This window comes from Ursus maritimus, unplaced genomic scaffold (assembly GCF_017311325.1).
Source record: "Ursus maritimus isolate PB19 unplaced genomic scaffold, ASM1731132v1 scaffold_11, whole genome shotgun sequence".
Taxonomy (NCBI): domain Eukaryota; kingdom Metazoa; phylum Chordata; class Mammalia; order Carnivora; family Ursidae; genus Ursus; species Ursus maritimus.
In genome coordinates, this window is record NW_024423453.1 from 2,541,112 (window position 1) to 2,562,081 (window position 20,970).

Below are 20,970 nucleotides of genomic sequence, written 5' to 3' on the forward strand. Positions count from 1 at the left end.
TGGCTAGCTCAGTGTGTAAGACATTAGGAGTAAAAGATCATTCAGGTACTTTTTCAAGGCAGTGATTAAAAAGAAAGAAATGAGAATAGTTTTTTTATGGTTTGCTATCGTTAAATCTCTGGCTTTAAAAAAATGATGTGTCTAATACTTGCCTCATTTTGACAGTTTATTTATTGTTGACACTTTGAGTCCAGTTCTTAAGTTGTCATTAGCATCTTTATAGAAGCTAGAAAATGATTCCTAAACAAAACTTTTCTGTTCCATTATTTCACAGATTTTCTTGCTTTTTCTCTATTTTAATTATCATGTTACTCTAATAAATATTAAACTGATACAAAGGAATTGGCAAACATTTGGTTATTGGTATTATCCTAGTTATGTCTATACTGCTATGCTCTTATCAAGTAGTATTCATAAGAAACCTTTTAGAAAACGTGGCTATATACCTGGATTTTCTTAATCTAGTTTTGCAGGCGACTTTGAGAGAAGAGAAGAAACTTCGAGTTGAAAATGCTAAATTAAAGAAAGAAATTGAAGAATTGAAACAAGAGCTAATTCAGGCAGAAATTCAAAATGGAGGTAATTAAATACAGAAATGATAGGTTGTTTTGATTTGTAGTAATAATTATTATATATCATTAATTGTTAATTAGGTATTATGCTTGATTTCTCATTTTATCCCCACAGTAGTCCTTTCTCATGCAATCGTCCTCCTTTACAGAAGAGAAAATGGAGACTTAGACAAGGCAAATGATCTTGCCTGAGCTCATGCAAAAAGTTCAGACCTGGGGTGCAAAGGCTTATGCAATGTTGAGCGTGTTTCATGTGTTTGTTGGCCATCTGAATGTCTTTGGAAAAATGTCTATTCAGGTCCTGTGCCCGATTTCATTGGTTGATGGTGATTACTATTTTTGGTGTTGAATTATAAAAGTTCTATATATAATCTGGGTATTAAGCCCTTAACAGATATATTTTGGATATTAGGCCCTTAACAAATATATCATTTGCAGATACCTTCTCTCATTCAGTTGGATGCCTTTTTGTTTTGTCAATGGTTTCCTTTACTGTGCAAAACCATTTTATTCTGGTGTAGTCCTAGTAGTTTAATTTTGTTTTTGTTTCCCTTGCCTCAGGAGATACACTTAGAAAAATGTTGCTGCAGCTGATGTCAAATTACTTCCTATTTTTTCTTCTAGAAATTTTATGGTTTCAGGTCTCACATTTAGGTCTTTAATCCATCTTGAGTTTATTTTTGTGTATTGTGCAAGGAAGTGGGCCAGTTTCATTCTTTGGCATGTAGCTGTCCAGTTTTCCCAACACCTTTTGTTGAAGACTGTCTTTTTTCTATTGTATATTCTTACCTCATCAGGGAAATCCTATTGTATGCCTGAAACTAATATAGCTATACGTTAACTGTACTTGAATTAAAAAAGAAAACAACTATGCTTTTAATCTCTCTGCTACATACTTCAACTTGATCACCACTGTTCCCTATTAGTTACTGAAAATAAGCTGTAACAATATTTAGCTGACATTTATTGTGTTATACTGTATGCCAGGCGCTGTGTACCGAGTGCTTCACGTACATTATATATTCTATCCTTAAAATGTTGTGTACCCACGTCCTTGTTTTATACATGAGGAAATTGAAGCTTACAGGTATAAGGCAATTTGCCCAAAGTCATAGTTTTTAAGTTAAGCAGCTCAGCACGTAATTATCATTTCAATTATTATGTTGTAAATAAAATTTTAAATTTTATTGAATTATTTTAAAGGTGACTAGATAAATTTACATCATTATAAAACAGTGATAATAATAGCTCTATTACAATTTCAAAGTACCATACAGGAAAGCATTTGATTATATTATACAGAATCCTTCCTCGGTCAGCTAAGGAGGCCCAAGTATAGTGAAAGTCTCTCTTACTACTTCCTTTAGAATTATCCTGTCAGTGAATAAATCATTTTGAATGCTATAGTGTGAGCTCTACCCTTAGTGAGCTAAACAGAAGTAAAGAAAAATCAATATAATGTGTGCTTACAGCTATCAACTAAAGAGAACATTGTTTGTCAATGGAAAATCTCATCTTTTCCAAGACAAGGAGATTTAGAATACAGGTACAGAATTAAATAAACAGTTAAAATATTAGCAATGTAAAACTGTTTTCCATTTTACCAGTTCTAAAAGATTGCCCTGGAACACTTTAAACTCTGATCTTATTAATAAAATGCTAAAGCAGCAGATTGGTAGTTTGAATTAATGTATTGCATTCTGTTGAATGGTGAGACATTAAATAAGGGTAGATGGAGTGTCACATTACTAGAAGAAGCAAGAGCCTCCAGGGAACTTAAAAATACCTCAGAAAAGTGGTCTGAATATTGGCCAGAATTTAAGCCACATCAGAATCCTCATAAGGTTATGTTTTTCCATATTCACTAGGCTATGAGAGTGTTTTTAACATTTCTGAAGGAATTTTCTTCCATAAAAAGTTGTTTTTTGAAAGAGAATTATAGACCCGTCTCTCCATTAATTCTGATATTGAAATGACTATTATTAAAACACTCTCTCAGTTGATTGTTCAATATAAAAGAAAACCTGAGGGAAAAACATGCCATTTTGCCAAAACATGAGAGGGTAGTCTCTGGAGACAGACTGCCCGAGTATAAATTCTTATTTTCCTACTCACTGTGTGTGTGATGGGCCAGTTTTTTAACTTCTGTATGGCTCATGTTGATCATCTGTAAATGGGGATGTGAATGGAACTTATTGCTTTTAGGGTATTTATGAGAATTATAAGAGTTAATTCATATAAAGCATTTTGAAAAGTGGGACATAGTCCATAATACATATTAGTTACTGTTGTTATCCATAATTTTCTCAGTTATTAGTGATTAAATGAGAATCATTTATTTAACTTTTATCATGGTTAAAATGTACTTAATTTCTTGGCAGCCTTTTTATAATCTCAGACAGTAAAGACTTAATAATCATATACAGTGAATTTTTCTTTTAAAAAGAGTTCATATGACTTTATTTTATTTTTTGTATCAGTGAAACAAATACCATTTCCATCTGGTACTCTGCTGCAAGCTAATTCCACAGTTTCTGAAAATGTGATACAGTCTAGACCAATAACAACTGTAACTTCTGGTGCCAAAGAACAGATAGGAGGAGGAGCAGAAGAAAAGAAGATGAAAGAGAAAATTGAAGTGAAAGGTATTTTTAACCTTTAAGGTTATTTGGTTCTTGACTGGTTTATCAGATGTCAAAAATGATAATAATAATGGTGTCAAAAAGAAAGGTTGAAACCTTCATGAAGTAGAATAGACAGTATGATATTGGAACATAGAAACTGGGCCTAAAGGATATGTGAAGATTGACCAGGTCAATAGGGTAAGAATGTGGATTTGAGGTGGAGTATGTTTTAACATAACTAAAAACATAAAAAGTAGAGATTAAGCGTAGGGGCCCATATGTAGTTTGGTATGACTAAACTTTAGTGTATATTCAGTTTCAGAGAAGTCACAGGTAGAAAGTTAGCTTGGGACTAGTGACAATAAGAAGGGGATATTCTAGTCAAAGGAGAATGTCTGTTAGGCACGGGGGTGTAAAGTTTTTAGCAACCTATAAAATCTGGAGTAGGAAGTGTATCACCATCTGCTTATACAGCCAGACTAGAAATCTTGTAGTTAACCTTACCCTGTCGTTCTTCCTCAATTTGCATGACTAATTGACCACCAAAACATACAGCTCCTATCACCAAAACATATCTTAGAACCCAGCTCTGTGGCTCCGTTTTGTTAGGGGCTACCTTTGTTCAAGTTCTCATTATCTGTCATTTGAATTAATGTTAAAGCCTCATCTTTTCTAATTTTCCTTACCTTGCCGCTGAAGCTATTCTAATCATAAATCTGACTCCTTTTTTACCTAGTCTCCTTTACTCCTTTATAAATTTCATTTTTCCAGGTTTGTCTAAAAAAAGTACTTTTATAATTCATTACATGCACCTCTCATAACACTTATACTCACTTAAGGGTTTTTGGAAAATATAAAATGGCTGAGGAATTTGTGAATTAACTTAAGCCAATTTAGCATCTAATACTTGTCAGTTCCTTTTTAGTAAATATCAGTAAATTTTCTTAGAAGTAGGTAGGGGTTTTACATCTCCTACATAACTTCACCGCTAGGTGGTATGGTTACAATGAAAGCAAGTCAAACTAATTCTTTCACTTTATAAATTTATTAAGAAGTAGGAACAAAACAATCAGATAGCCTGTTCTAAGTATGATAAAGTTCATACCCAAAGGAAGATACACTGAATTTGTGACTGCAGGATTAGTCAGTCTTCTAGTAAATGAGACGATGGAGTCTTCCTTTGTGGGAGGAGGAAGCACACACGACCAAATGGAGCTCTGTGTCTAGAATGCCTCCATCCAGTGGTACTTTTCTGTGATAATGGAAATGCTGTATGACTGCGTCATCCAGCATAGTAGCCAATAGTCATGCATTGCTGTGGAACATTTTAAATGTTACCTGGTATGACTATGGGACTGACTTTTTTATTATTTTAAATTTAAATATAAATAGCTGTATGTGGTTGGCAGCTACCGTTTTGGACAGTGTTGGAATACAGGGCTGTTTCGGTGGCATTTGGCTGCTACAACTGCCAGATTCCAAAATTCTGTTCATGCAGAGACTGTGGTTACCATACAGGCTTTCTAGACTGCCACATGTGAGCATCACTTATTTTTTAAGGAAATATTCTTAAAGTCTTTTATGATGACTAAGTTCTTAGTAGAGATGTGGATATTTGCAGTCACCTCTGGAATGTGGACCCCTGATAAAAGTATTTCAGATGCCTAGGAAGTAGATTGAAGTTAAAAATACAGGTTGATATATAGATGTACTATTATACTGCATTTTATCAAATACATCGATTACCACTCAAAGGTAACTGCTGTTAAGATTTTTGGTGTATTTTCTTCTAGTAATTTTATATATTTATTTCTATATCATTTGGGTTTTTACCATTTAAAAAAGTCTTTGCTAATATTATACATGGAAAATGGAATTTTTAAAAATTTGTTAATTAGATTAGAAATTGCCCATTATTTTGAGCTAGCTCTACCTCTTCTTCTGTAAACTGTCTTTGTATAATTGTGAATGTCCTTATACAAAATCATTCTTTCCTACTCCAGGCAGAATTATTCATCTCTGTGTTGCTCTATTTCTTTGTGTATGTGATGTTTGTCATATGTTCGTTATGTATATCCATCTTCCTTAAAAGAGAGTTTCAGTGCCTTAGATCTCAGTAAATATTTGCTCAAAGATTAAAGTATGGTTGAAAAGGAGAGCTTCTAAGCCACAACTGCATGCTTATCTCTGCCCTGTAGATTGCAGGTAAATAAGTTTTTATTTTGTTTTACATTTTTTTCTGCTAGAGAAGCTAGATGTAAACTTAAGGAATATGAACTCTTCACAGGTTGTGTTTCGACTCAGTGGCCAGAGTAATCAAATGCTAGTAAGAGTTAGATTATTGACATAAACAGGAGGATTTTTAAAACGTAATCAGAATAGGGGGGCCTGGGTGGCTCATTCGGTTAAGCAACTGCCTTCGGCTCAGGTGGTGACCTCGCAGTCCTGGGATCAAATCCCACATCATCCCACATTGGGCTCCCTGCTCAGCAGGGAGTCTACTTCTCCCTCTGCTCCCGCCCCAACCTTGGCTCGCGCATGTGCACACTCTCTTTTTCAAAATCTTAAAACAAAACAAAACAATAAAATGATCTCTTCTGCTCAGTTGCTGTGGATAAACCTAAAGCCCTAATAAGTCTTCTGAGAAATACAAGAAGTGTAGAAATTCATTGTATACTTATTGGTGTGTTTAACTGAAGAGAGAAACATTTTGTCAGTGAAATTATATTTGATTGTAGTTCATTCTCTTAGCTGGTACTGACTGTGGTGTTCTTCCTAAATAAAGGATTTTTCCCTTTCTAAAGAGTCACAGTAAAAATTTTAAAGGATTTTTCTCCAGTTCTGTTTCAGGGAAAGGCAGACTTTCTCAATAAATATCCATTTAGTAAATACCTTAAGCTTTGCAGACCATAAAGTCAATTATCACAACTACTCTGCCATAGAGTAAAAGCACCCATAGACAATACGTAAATGAATGAACGTAATTTACCAACTTCTACTCTGTCTTTAACTAGAGATTTAGACAGTTATTCAACAGAGAAACAGCCAAAATAGGGCTTGAGATGTTATAACTTGAATAATTCTTTCCTTTGTTATTACTGAAATGAAGGTAGAAGATAAACACTCTTTCTTTTAAGGCTCATCAGTATCGATGTTAGGGAGTTTTCTTAGTTTATTTTACTTTTGTTTTACTTACAATGTTTAACCATTAATAAATATTTCGTAGGAGAGAAAAAGGAGAAAAAACAGCAATCGGTAGCAGGAAGTGCTGATTCTAAGCCAGTAGATGTTTCTCGTCTGGATCTTCGAGTTGGTTGTATCATCACTGCCAGAAAACACCCTGATGCAGATTCTTTATATGTGGAAGAAGTAGATGTTGGAGAAACAGCCCCAAGAACAGTTGTCAGTGGCTTGGTGAATCATGTTCCTCTTGAACAGGTAATCTGTACAGTTAAAATTACTTTTGCATACATGTCACTTTTTCTTGATGTTTTCCCGTATAATTTTGTATTAGGTGACCATGCAACAAGAGCCAATATTGATTAGTTCATTTGGTTAATTTTAATAAAATAATTTTCACCATATAAGTACATAAAACTACCAAAAACTTGCAATAGCATTGTAAGAGTCAAATTCATGAAGATAGAAAGAAGAAAAGTGCATTATTTTTTCTCAGTTTTTAAAATGTTTTTAGTTTGGTATTTTATGTATAATACATTATAAATATTTTTATCATCATTGTTCTGTCATGGAATTTTATTACTCCTTGATTTTTTATAATCACTGTTATATAAACCCAGAAGGCATCAGTCTAAAGTGAGATTTTTTTTTTTAATAACTCAAGAAATATTTTCATGCTTGAAGTAAAAAGAAGAGAGAGGCTCATGGAGATTAAACTTGTAATTTTTAATGGTATTTATTTGTTAAAAACTGGATATTTAGTATTTTGTTGTTACTTAGGCATTTAAAATATGTGTGTGTATGCGTTTATAGACACAAACACATACGTATTTCCGATGGTAGTGGAAAAAATGAGGCAGTAATGATTTTAATTTGGTCTTTGAAGACATGTTCTACAGTAATTTGAGTTATCTCTTTCCTCTGCCCCATGGTGCTTTGGAGATCCTGCAGAGGCTGTAGACTTTAATATTAAAATAGTTCTGCTTCTCCGTTCATTGCCAACTCTGTTGCTTATTGGCTTTGTGAATGTGGATAAATCCCCACTTTCATTCATTCGTTCATTCATACTTTCAGATGCAAGTATTTATTGGATACCTGCAGTGTACCAGAATTATTCTAGACAAGGGCTATAGCAGTGAATTAAAATGATAGGTAGGTAGATAGGTAGATCTATTTAGGGAAAAATCGAAAAACAAAAACCTGCCTTTGTGAAGCTTACAACCCTGTGAGGGAGTCAGAAAATCATGATATATAGTATATTAAATAGTGGTAAGTATTAAAAGAAAAAGTAGAGAGAATCTAGGAGTTGTTGCAGTTAGGATGATGTCATTTTATATAAAGTGGTTAGGGAAGACATCACAAAGAAAGTGACATTTAAGTAAAGGTCTAAGAAAATGAAGGAAAGTCCTATGTCTCTCTAGTAGAAGAGTATTTCAGGCAGTTCTAAGTCAGATGTATGCCTGGCATGTTCAAAGAACAGCAGGAAGCAATGTCATTATAGCAGAGTAAATAAGGGGAAATGTCATGCAATATGAAATCAGAAATAAGGATGCCAAATGACATAGGATTTTATAGATCACTGTAAAGACTGGCTTTTATTCTGAGTGAGATGAAAGCCATTGGACAACTGTTGAGCTAAGGAGAAATGTGGTCTGCCTCATATATTAATAGGATCATCTGGCTCTGTTGAGGGGAGAAAAATGGAAATGAGATTAGTGAAGAAGTTTCTCTTATCTATAAAAAAAGATAGACTTGGTTCATGCGCGTGCCTTTTTTTTTTTTTTTTTCCTGTTTAACATTTGTCTTGTGTAGGACCAGAACTTCTTCATAACTACTTATGAAGTTAGGTTCATAAGAAGCCCTGGAGAAAAGAACCAATTGATCTTAAGCCAGCTCAAATTGGAAAAACTTCTCCTCCTTTGGGCTTCCATCTTTTTTGTTCCCATAAGTTGCAGAAAATGTCCTCTCTTCCAAAAGCTGTCATTCATAGCCTTAAGCAAAACTATTTATATACACATCTGTATCTAACCTATCAAGGCAGTAGTATTAAACATTTTATAAAGCAGGAGCACTTTGCCCCCACAAATTGCATACTACACTGTGTAGATTGTGTATTTTTCTAAGGTAAAGGTCCATGGGTATCATCTGATGCCTTAGCAGTTGCATATAGCTAACCCTTTTGTTTTTTCTTGTACATATTTGCTATAACTATTTTTTCCTAGGTGGCATTTTTAAATTATTTGTATGAAGATCTTAATTCATGAAGACCTCCGAAAAGGGGACCTCTTGAATTTGAATCTTAAGCTTATTATTATTATTATTATTTTAAATCAGAATCTGGGGGTAGATTTACCATAACATTTGTTTTTAAAACCATATTTTATTTAGAATGTGCCTTTTCTCTTCCCCTGCGGTGATAGTTCTCTCATATGCCATTTTACTCTAAGCCTATTGAAAGAATATAAACAACTGTGTTCCTTATTTTTGCTAATTGGGGGAAAAATTAAGACACCTCAACTTTTGAAGATTAAAGAAATTTCTGTTCACTTCTATAACAAATTGTGGAAATAGCCCTAAATGTTAATTGCAGTGTACATAATGCTTGAATAAATGATTAGTAGTATTTTTTTTGGTATTTGTTATTGAAGTATATTTGACTTACAATATTATATTAATTTCAGGTGTACAGTTGTTTCAGTGATTTAACATTTCTGTGCATTACTCAGTGGTCACCACAATAAGTATAGTCACCATGCAAAGTTACTAAAATACTGACTGTATTCCCTCTGCTGTACTCTTCATGTCCATGACTTACTTATTTTGTAACTGAAAGCTTGCACCTCTTAATCCCCTTCACTTATTTTGCCCATCCTCCCATCCACTTCCCTTCTGACAACAAGTTTGTTCCCTGTATTTAAGAGTCTGTTGTTTATTTCTTTTGTGTTTTAGATCCTACATGTAAGTGAAATAATATAGGATAGTCTTTCTCTGTTTGATATATTTCACTTAACATAATATCCTCTAGGTCCATCCATGTTGTCTCAAATGGCAAGATTTCATTCTCTTTTGTGGCCAAGTAATATTCCATTATATCTATGGTCCACATTATGAACATTCTACACACACACACACACGCACACTCACATACACACACCCCTTTATCCATTCATCTATCGGGACACTGGAATTGATTCCATATCGTGGCTATTATAGATAATCCTGCAGCAAATACAAAGGTGCATATTATCTTTTTGAATTAGGGTTTTCATTTTCTTTGGGTAAATACCCAGTGGTGGAATTACTGTATCATACAGTATTTCTATTTTCAATTTTTTGAGGAACCTCCATACTGCTTTCCACAATGGTTGCACTGGTTTACATATCCACCAACACTGCATGAGAGTTCTTTTTTTCTCCACACGCTTGCCAACACTTATTTCTTGGCTTTTTGATAGTAACAATTCTGCTTGTTGTAAGGTGATACCTCATTGTGGTTTTGATTTGCATTTCCCTGATGAATAGTGATGTGAACATTTTTTTATATATCTGTTGGCCATCTGTATGTCTTCTTTGGAAAAATATCTACTCAGGCCCTCTGCCCATTTTTAATTGGCTTGTTTGTGGGGTTTTTTTTTGGTGTCGAATTGTATAAGTCCTTTATATATTTTGGATATTAATCCCTTGTGGGATATATCATTTGCAAATGTCTTCTCCCATTTAGTAGATTGCCTTTTTGTTTTGATGATGGTTTCCTTTGTTGTGCAAAAGTTTTTTATTTTGGTGTAGTCCTAATAGTTTAATTTTGTTTTTGTTTCCCTTGCCTGAGGAGATATTATCTAGAAAAATGTTTCTATGACCTATGTCAAAGAAATTGCTGCCTCTGTTTTCTTCTAGTTTTATGGTTTCAGGTCTTAAAGTTAGATCTTTAATCCATTTGAGTTTATTTTTGGGTTTAGTATAAGAAGGTGGTCTAGTTTCATTCTTTTGCATGTTCCCAGCACCAGATATTGAAAAACTTTGTTTTCCCCTTATATATTCTTGCCTCCTTTGTCGTAGATTTTCTGGGCTCTCTATTCTATTCCATTCATCTGTGTGTCTGTTTTTGTGCCAGTACCATACTGTTTTGATTACTACAGCTTTGTAGTGTATCTTGAAATCTGGGATTACGATGCCTCCAGTTTTGTTCTTTTTCAAGATTGCTCTGACTGAGAGTATGCTTATGGCTAGAATGACTTTCTTTGATGCCTGTTCTTGCACTGGGCAGGGTTTACTTCCAGTGTTGTTGAGGGGCTTGTGAGCTCACTGGTGGGCCAGCACTCATCTTAACTGTCTGCAGTTAGCCTCTGCAACAGCTACAGGCATACGAAGGGCAAAGCTTGCTCCCTGTGCAGCCTACAAAGAGAACTTCTTGCAGGAATTGTGGTTATGCTGGCGTAAAGGTCCCTTTCTTTCCAGGGCAGTTGTCGCTTTGGAGTGGTCTAAGCCCTGCCTGCTGTGTTTGACATAGTAGGATCTCCTTTGGAAGGGCACTTTCTGGTGCAGGTAGATTAGGGGTACTTGGCTGCGGGGAATGCTGGGGTGGAGGGCATGTAGGGTTGGTAAGTTAGGTGAAGAGAGATAGCATTGGCTCTTGCAAGCTTCAGGCCATCTAGGGGGCAGAGGGCAAGAAAAATGACGCCCTCTAGCACCTCTTTCTTTCCCAGAGATATTTCCTGTAGATCTTTGCCCCTCCTGCGTGTCCTAAGATTAGTCAATAAATCTCCTTCACATATACCTCAAGCACTTTCCAAACTGCTGCTTTTGTACTGTGTCTAGTGATGGCTCTTTTCAGTGTGAAGACTCAATTTACTGTCACCCCCTCGTTTTCCCAGTTAAGCCCTGCTGAGTTTTAAAGCTTCTGGAGTTAAATGCTGCTGATTTTCAAAGCCAGATCTTATGAAGACTCATTTTCCCAGTTTGGGTCCATCTGACCCTCTCACTCTTCTGTGTTTGTGATATCCCTCCTGTTTGTGGTTATTTGCCAAGGTTCCTAACTGGTCTCCACTCTTTCTATCATTGTCAATATTGTCTTCTCTCTAGCTGTGGATAACCAATTCTGTCCATCTTCAGGTGGATTTCAGAGTTAGTTGCAGTAGATGTAGTTATTTCATTGATGTGTCTGGGACTAGGGAAGCTCAGGATCCTCCTACTCCGTACCTTCCCGAGAGCGACAGAGTCCCAAGAGTAATTTTTAAACTAAGAAATGGATCTTACATAGTATTGGAAATGATCAAATATGTAGGGAGAAAAAGGATTGTTCATTTATTTTAGTGCTAACACTAAGCTAAATGCTTTACATGCATGTTACAATTTAATCCTGGAGTTGGCTTTTTAAATTTGGTATCATTTTCCTCATTTTGTGAGGAAAAACACTTCAGCTTTATATAACGTCATTGCTAGTACATGGCAGCTAAATTCAAAACCAAATCTGTTTCAGTCTAAAACTTATTTAACTGAAAAGTCGTGCCTGTGCTCCTTTAACTGTAATGTGCTGTCAGTTTGTGGAATTTCTGTTCAATGTTTATGTATAGCTTCATAACAACAGTAAAAAATTTTGGACACAGAGACAAAGATACATCTACAAAAATAGAACATTTTATGTTTAGCATATTAGATGTACCTCAGTGTATTCTAGGTGTGATCATGTAAATCTCTGTACATCTTTAGTCACCAATTCATGTTTCACACAGATGCAAAATCGGATGGTGATTTTACTTTGTAACCTGAAACCTGCAAAGATGAGGGGAGTAGTGTCTCAAGCAATGGTGATGTGTGCTAGTTCACCTGAGAAGGTTGAAATCTTGGCACCCCCTCATGGGTCTGTTCCTGGAGACAGAATTGTTTTTGATGCTTTTCCTGGTAAGTATTTATTAGTCATTATTTAAAACAGTTTGGAAACCATGTTTTCTTCTAATGTTTAGTTAAAATTGATTTAGTTAAAATCAATCTTATGTATGACTTCAGGGCTTTACCTTAAGTGACCATTATTATTGAGATTTTATTATTGAGTTTCTTGAGATTGGTTCGAACATTAAACACAACCATCTAACCATCACCCTCCCCATGAATGCATACATTGCATAAAATGCTAGAGAGGGTTTGGTCTAGGGAAAATGCTAATAATACTTACATAGCAGAAGTGTGATATGGATAGAGAACTAATTAATGTGCTGCTGAGTCTTTGAAGCTATAGATTATCTCAGAATGCAGCACAGAAAAACAAAAAGAAGAAAAGTTCATACATGGGGAAGAAATGTATAATTCTCAAAGTCCATCTAATAATGTACTTGTATATGCTATTACTTGACTTTAGGATATAGAGGAAGAACTTTGAGTTAAAACTTGTATTTATTGTAGTAATCTCAAAGGAAGTTGCTTTTTATTTTGCTTGTTTTCTTCAGTAAAATGTTCCTGAGACAGATGAAGCTTCATAATGTGTGAAAAAGTTTCTTCAAATAGGTCATTGAAGCAAAAGAGAACTTGTCAGATACAGAATAAATATTTTAAAAGGAGGTAGAAATAGTTAGAAATCAAAAGATACGCATTTAATTTAAGGTTGTTCATTTGATTAGAATAATAGGGAAAGTAGAAGTAAATTAGGCTAACAGAGAGAATCAGATCTAAAAGTCAGAATTGATTTGGAGATAAATTTACAGAAACAGCTGAGTTTTAATAGCAAGGCTGATGTGATTAGATGGACCTGTTTTTTTAATCCTATGTTAACTGTATTGTGTTTGATAAAATACTAGGATATGAAGGATTTTAACATTGGACTAAGATAGAAAATACGGATGAAAGCATGGGTTAGTTTTCTTGAAATTCAGCTCCACCCTCCTAATCAAAAGTAGACTAATCTAAAAAACGCAGAGATTGTTTAGCAAGTATCTGTCTTTGGATGTATGTTTTGAACCTTGGTAGAGTGGAAACGATAATGGTCTGTGTTCTAAGACTCTTTCTCATTAAACTAGGTTTTGGGAAAATCCCATTTAGAATCATTTCTTAAAGCAGCATGATGGCTTTTGGTCCTGGGAGCATATAATTACCACTGTGCTACCACAGTACCAAAACACTTCCCCAAATCTCACACTTGGGGATAAATCATCATTTGTATACCTGACAAACCTGAAATTCTGTTGAGAAGTCTTACTCACTAAGTTGGAATAGAATGAAAATAAAAGTAAACTTTTCCCTTTAAGATTCAGCATGCATTTTTAAACAAGGAAATTCTGTTTACCTTTCCAAGTTAACATTTGTCTTCCTTTCTATTTAAACACTTAAGATTTAGTATGTTTTCTTTAAGTTTTATTTTCTGATGTAAATTATAGAGTTACATGCTTAGAACTGGAAGAAATCATCTACTATAACCCACTATTTTACAGATTTGGTTTGAGGCCCAAGAAGATTTAGCTACTTGCTTAAGGTTATATAGATTTTAGTGAAGGGATCAAACAATAAATGTGCCAGAATTTCTAATACTGTAGCATTTTTGTTTGCTGATTGTTGCTTGCTGTGAGTTAATATGGACTGTTTCATTAATGAAGGCTTATAATTCTTTTATTTCTATCACCATTTCATTCCCTTATCTCAAAGAATTAACAGGTAATATTTCAGCACTTGAATCAGGTTTATCTGAATGCTACTATTGAGTAAATTGAAAGATTTTCTTTAGTTAGTGACGTAGCATTAGAGATGCTTATAGCCCCATATGGATTTCTTGTCTTCACTATATTCTTTAATCTGTCCGTTTGGCTATTTGTGTGTTTATATTTACATTGTTCCAAAGTCTGATGTTTCCTGCAAATTCATAGTTTCCCCTTGTGCCTCAGCACATGGATTTGTGGAGAAGGTACGAAAAATAGTTGTAGAGTGAAAAAAAAACAAAAACCTAACCCTTAAAATGGCCTGTGAAGTTATTTTCTTATCATTTATAATAGCTTAACCAAGGTGAACAGCATCAAGTAATTGATAAATTTTAGGATGTGAGGTCTGTTAATACCCATCTTGCTTATGCTTCCACATCAGTCGCTTCTGTAGCCATAAATCTGAGAGGAAATAACAGTTAATTTTACACAACAGGCCATTACTTTCACTTTTTTTTTTCTTTTTCCAGTGAGAGCCATGATTTATCAGTGCTTTATTTTTCAGCATCTGTTTTACATTTTAAAGCTTAAGGTGTCTGCTGGTACATTTTGATGTTCACTTGATGTGTTCAGTGTTTGGAGACTTACATTTCATGTTATATAAAGTGTGGTATAAAAATTGCAATTGGGGCTCAAATCTTTGAAGTGCTATTTGGCCTTGAAAAGGCTTTTACCCTAACAACTGTTTATTCCAACTATAAATCCAAAAAGTACATAGAGTTTAGAAAATGCCAAATAATATTTTTATAACAGTGGCTAGAAACCCTCACCACCCAGTACTTTTAAAATTTTCAATGTGTGAAGCTATGCATTTTAGTATTTAAATGTGGTAACTAGTCCCAAAGCACCAAGCAAAAATAGCTTGACAATCATAGAAGAACAAATAGAAGACAATGGCAGTGACAGCAACTTTTTGACAATGCACTCTTTTGTCTAGTAATAAATGACAATTTGTATTCAGACTTTTAACTTCCAAGATCATGTTTATTTTTATTGATATTGTCTTATTAATAAATGTAATTAGTGGTTAATCACAGAGCATGTCTGATATATATGAGAGTGTTGAATGTTTTGATCCATTTATTATTAAAAAATACAATTGTCTAAATTTGATTTTTCAAACTTGTCTATATTTGATTCTTCTCTCCAAAGCCCATTTCAGTCAGGTTTTTCTGCTCATTATTTGCCCAGAACTGTTGTGATCAAGATCACGAATTAATCTCTGTAGCTAAATATCCGTGGTTAATTTTTAGTCTTTTTCTTAACCTGGTTTCTGGCACCACATTCTCCTGGTGGTCCTCTCATTGGCTGTCCTTCATTGGCTGCCCTTATCTCCTTTGCTGATTCTTTCCCACCTCCCTGACCACCTAACATTGAAGTATCCCAGACCTTGGTCCTTGCCCTCTTCTCTTTTTCTTTCCACACTTAGCCTCTTCTGTTTTCCTTTCCATGTTCATTTTCTTGGCTATTTTATCCAGTCATTTATCTAGCTGCCTACTAGACTTTTTCACTAACATATACCAAGGAAGAATACATATCCCCATCTTTCCCCTAGAATTCCCTTTTTCCATAGTATTTCCCATCTTATCTGAAAAAACTCCATTCTCTCAACTTTTTATTTTCTCACATATCTTCTTCAGAAAATCCTAGTAGGGGTGCCTGGGTGGCTCAGTCGTTAAGCGTCTGCCTTTGGCTCAGGGCGTGATCCCAGGTTCCTGGGGTCGAGCCCTGCGTCGGGCTCCCTGCTCCGCTGGGAGCCTGCTTCTTCCTCTCCCACTCCCCCTGCTTGTGTTCCCTCTCTCGCTGGCTGTCTCTCTGTCTGTCAAATAAATAAATAAAATCTTAAAAAAAAAAGAAAGAAAAAGAAAATCCTAGTAATTGTACCTTTTGAGCCTATCTAGAATCATTCTCATCTACACCACTACCACTTTGGTCCTTGTGCCAACATCTCTTGTTGGGAAGTCAAAACCTAAATGATCTCCCTTGCCATTCTTCCATCTATTTTCAATGATAGCAGGGAAATTGATGTTAGTCGTTATATTACTCCTCTGCCCAGAACTATTAAAAAGCATTTCGTTTGACCCAGAGTACAAGCCCAAGTTCTTCTAATGGCTTCCCATTATCTCCATTTACCTCTTGTACTCCACACATCTTCATTGATGACTCCAGTTGAGCCATTGGCTCTTTGCCCAGTTAGCTACATGACTTGGTTCCTCATCCTATTGAAATCTTTTAAATGTTTTTTTTTTCTTCGAAACACTTATCATCTAATGTACTATATGTTATTTATTGTCTGCCCACACAGAGAAATGTAAGCATCATGAAATCGAGATTTCTGGGTTTTTTTGTTATGGTGGTTATTCACTGCTATATTCCTAGCATCTAGAAAGATGCCTGGCGTAGAGTAGAAACTTAATAAATTGGTTAATGATAGACAGAAAGAAACGTACTAGTAAAACATGGAAACCGCCCCCTCACCCCCAGTATTTGGAGAACAGGTCTGAGCATCTGCTTCATTATTCTCAAGATTATTCCTCGAACCACCAAACCACTTATTTCTATTGATTAGCTTTATAAAGTTAATTCACTTTTTTTCTTTTAGATTTTATTTGAGAGAGAGAGAGAGCACAAGTGGGGGGAGGGGCAGAGGTAGAAGGACAAGCAGACTCCCTGCCGAGCGGAGCCTGCCACGGGCTCGATGCTGGGACCCTGAGATCATGACCTGAGTGCAAGTTAGATGCTTAACTGACTGAGCCTCTTAGGCACCCCAAATTAACTGACTTCTATTTTCAAAGTTATACTTCAGTTTTTGTGCTACAATTGGCAATAGTTACAATTATTATATCTCAAAAACTTAGTTAATCAAACATAAAATAATTCAGTTAGTGCTAGGCTTTTTATGGACATGGTAGATATCAAAGAGAAGCTGATCATCAATGAGCATTCTGTGTAGAAGAATGGCCTAATTCAAATGAAGTTACTGATTTTTATTCCAGACTTGTGAATGCCTGGGACTTTGGAATTTGTATTTATTGCTTTCTGTAGGTTTTAAATTCTAAGAAGGTGGTCACAGCTTTTTACATCTGTACAAACTCCTTTCTGAACTATTTCCTATTCCCTCTGTGCTTTGTTTACAACGAGTTGGCCTAAAATAGTCTCTGAAGGATTAGTTCTCTTACATTATGTGTAACCGCTTCCAAATTGTGATTATTGGCATATGTTTAGCAATTTCAGGGGCTCTTCAGTTTTTAGGTTTAAGAACTTTTATTGATATCATTTAATTATTTTGGATAGGCATGTCAAAAAGGTTTAAAAAAAAGGAAAACAGGAAAATATGATTGGAAGGACGTAATACACAGGAATGATGAAAGACTTCTCTGGACAATATAGTTCATTAAAACACAATTGTTTAAAATATTAGGTATGTTTTTCATGGTAGGTGATTTGAACTTGCATTTCAAACTAGCTTTATACCCTACCAAATAGTATATTATTGAGGAACATCTTGAGTGAGCCAGAAAGTTAACACTGCATCCAAGACTTTTCAACTCTAATTTATATTTTATAATGTGACAAGTTTTAATTATAATCTCAAAATTTTATTTGTCTGAATCTGTTTCATTTATTGAATAAAGTCTCACAACTACATTCAGAGTGTCCAGGTAATTGAGTCTGGTGTGTTGAAAGCAATAGTCAGGCTTTAGAGATTCCTCTTAGTAGTTTCTAGTTTATCTTTAGTTCAAGTCTTTGTTCCTGGAAAATTATTAGTCTTAGTTAAGAAGTTAAAGCTTCAGATCTTGACTCCACGGTGCTGGGTGACCTGGGAACCTTTCTGAGGCTCATCTTTTTTATCTATAAGAAGGAGTTTTTAATGGTACCTATTTTGTGTGGGTTTTGTGACATTTAACTTTTGAAACACTTAGCTACCTGCCTGATATTTTAAGTTCTTAGCTGTAACCTTTGTGCCTCAATTTCCACATCTGTAAAAAAAATAATAGCATTTCTGTAGTTGTACTGAGAGGATTGAATGAGTAAATATATGTAAAGCACTTAGTGTACTGACAGCCCATAGTAAGCACTGTGTGTTACGTATTATGAATATGATTTCCTATACATGTCAATATCTTCCTAGATCTGAGAAGCTTAGTTTTGTGCTGCATCACAGCTTTTTTGTATTTGGGGCTTATGTCTACATTTAGTAAGAACCCATACAATCTGTACTCTTGATAAGAAGTTTTCACACAAATCTGGGATGCTCTGCTTCTTGAATTAATCCATTATCAGTTGGCAACATCTTTTTTTGGGGGGGGGGCGGCTAGGGGAATTCAGAGTTAGTTCTCAGGCCTCCCTGAATAGTATCTCTGCCTCCAGCTTTCTAGAATTCTGGAATGCCCACTTCCCCACATGATCTGTGTAAGCAAAGTAGGATTATGTTTGTAGACTAAGGAATAGTTTAGAAACAAAAAATAAAAATCTTATACTTATATATTGATATATTTTTCTGTTCTGTTTATTTATTAGTTCTCTATTGTGCAAATGCTCTTAAAAGAATAAGAGAAATCCTTATCTTTTATAATAGTCTTTCAGTTTTAGTTTCATTGTATGTTCTTCTGGAATAGATACATCTTTCAATTAACTATTCTGTCATCTCTGAAAACCTGCTTATCTGAGGACAGTTTAGTATGTTCTTGCCAGTTTCATGGCAGTTTCTGAAGAGCTAATAAAGAACAAAACCACTGTGGCCAACTAATATACTCAGTTTTGTTGTTCTGTTGTATGAGTGGAGAATTAAAAACCAATGTAGGTAATATGATGTAATCAGAATATAAAATATAGTTAGTTCCAGTAATGTTAAAAGATTCTGTTTAAAGTAATTCCAGAAGATTTGAACTCGGTAGTCACTTTAGAAAAGATCTAGAAAGTTATATTTCTATCATTACTGAATTAGACTTCAGAAGAGCTCTTCTTATTACCTCCGGGAAAACAATTTTATTTCACACTAATTCTTAAGAAATATGTTACTTTTCTTCATTGTTTCTTGAACTGATTCTTTATTCCAAATGTTATTGAACATCCCGAGCTACTAAAATGATGTTACATTAAACTTTACTTTCTACTTCCTTATCAGTCATTAGATAGAGGGATTGTTTGGTGTTGTGGTGGCCCTTAAGTAGACCAGATGTATTCTACAATATGTGTTTTATTGATCATAAACTTTTAGTGTGGGTTACGATAAAGAGGGAGGATGGGTTATTATCCACATGTAGGAATGTTATTTCTTTTCTGAAGAATAGTTTTTCAGGAGCCAAGATGCTATACTAGCAGAACAAGGGTTTTGGTGTCAAATCATAATTTGTTGATCATGTAACTTTGAGCAGCTCATCTTCTTTGAACACCAGTTTCCTTATATTTAAAAGTAAAGTGTTGTGTGCATTGTATGCAACAGTATGTATTTCTTGTGCTTAGCAAATGCTTGTCCTTGTCTCCTTATTAACCCTTTGTATCTCTTTCCATCTCACCAAATGGAATGGGCAGCAAATGAAACCTAAAGTAGTTACTGTTTTTAGCTAGATAATCTCAACATTTAATCCATTCCGTGGTATCAGTAAGAAATCTTTAAGCACTATAGCAGCAATGTCATCATTTATTTTGTGCATTGAAACAGAGTAAAGCATAAGCTGTTTGTGCCACATGTAAAAAATATAATGCATCAAATTATGCTCTTCATCTCTTCAGTTTTTCTGTAAATATAGAGACAAAATGAGTCTTCTTATATTTTTTGTTTCAATAATTTGGGGAATAAATTCTTTTAGCTGTATTACCTGCAAAAATATTTATTATAAGAGTAAAAAATAATCTTTCACATTTGTAGTTAAATGACAAAATATTTTTGTGTGTACATATTTAGTTTTGTTTTAACAAAGTCACTTGTACACTTTTAATGTTTAAAACTGAGCATCATCTTTCCTTTCCAGTGAAACAACAAAAATTTTTTAATAAACAAAATTATAATAGAGAATATCAATTCTAAATGAGATCCTACAGGTTCTGCTGATCCTCGCACCAGCGGGGCTCAAGTCATTATTAGGAGAGAATTTTATTTTAAAAGGTTAGCTTAAACTGCAAGGGTGTCCGTTAAACATCACAATTAAACATGTCAAAGGAAAAGCCATGTTAGGAAATGACATTATTTTATCAATCAAAAATATAAACTGATGACATCATAAAAATAAAGTATACGTTAAAAGTAAGTGTTAAAATTCTGGTCAGGTCTAAAGCTCAGAAAGTGTTGCCTAGACAATTCACTAGAAGTCTCTATGGATAATTTTATTTGATATGTTAGCTATGTAACTTTTTTTTCCCCCCATAGGAGAGCCTGACAAGGAACTGAATCCTAAGAAGAAGATTTGGGAGCAGATCCAGCCTGATCTCTTTACTAATGATGAGTGTGTGGCTACATACAAAGGAGCTCCCTTTGAGGTGAAAGGGAAGGGAGTGTGTAGGGTTCAGACTATGACCAACAGTGGAATAAAATAAAATAAAATGCTTCATTTACTGAACTACATCGGAGAAGACTTTAATAACAATAAAAAGAAATATATTTGTCACTTGTACCTAAAATATAACTGGCTTTTTTGTGTGTTATTTCTCTTATAGACTTGACTGGTCTTTTAATCAGGTATATATTGTTTTTAATTGGTTATAGAGACACTACATTTTTACCTATGGTTTTTGCTCCTTTATAATATAGGAAGGAAATCACCTATGTTTTGTGATGATTTATTTTTTAGCAGGGATGTTGGTTAGCAGATTGTTTTTCTTGATACATTTAGATAACTTGAACTAGATGAACATTTAGTTTCCTGTTTGTAGGCACATGATACATGAAATTTTAAGCCCTTGGGTTTTTAGTAT

At 34.6% G+C, this 20,970-nt stretch overlaps 1 protein-coding gene across 2 annotated transcripts in view; it reads left to right on the forward strand.

Annotated features, from left to right (window-relative positions):
* Positions 1 to 20,676, forward strand: part of AIMP1 (aminoacyl tRNA synthetase complex interacting multifunctional protein 1) — a 31,815-nt gene extending 11,139 nt beyond the window's left edge. For both annotated transcript variants that reach the window (XM_008689398.2, XM_040626209.1), the window contains exons 3-7: positions 466 to 579; positions 3,053 to 3,217; positions 6,423 to 6,634; positions 12,106 to 12,274; positions 20,426 to 20,676. In XM_008689398.2, coding sequence (XP_008687620.2) covers positions 466 to 579; positions 3,053 to 3,217; positions 6,423 to 6,634; positions 12,106 to 12,274; positions 20,426 to 20,592 — 827 coding nt within the window. In that variant the 3' untranslated portion in view covers positions 20,593 to 20,676. The remainder of the gene's footprint in view (positions 1 to 465; positions 580 to 3,052; positions 3,218 to 6,422; positions 6,635 to 12,105; positions 12,275 to 20,425) is intronic.
* Positions 20,677 to 20,970: the final 294 nt, after the last annotated feature.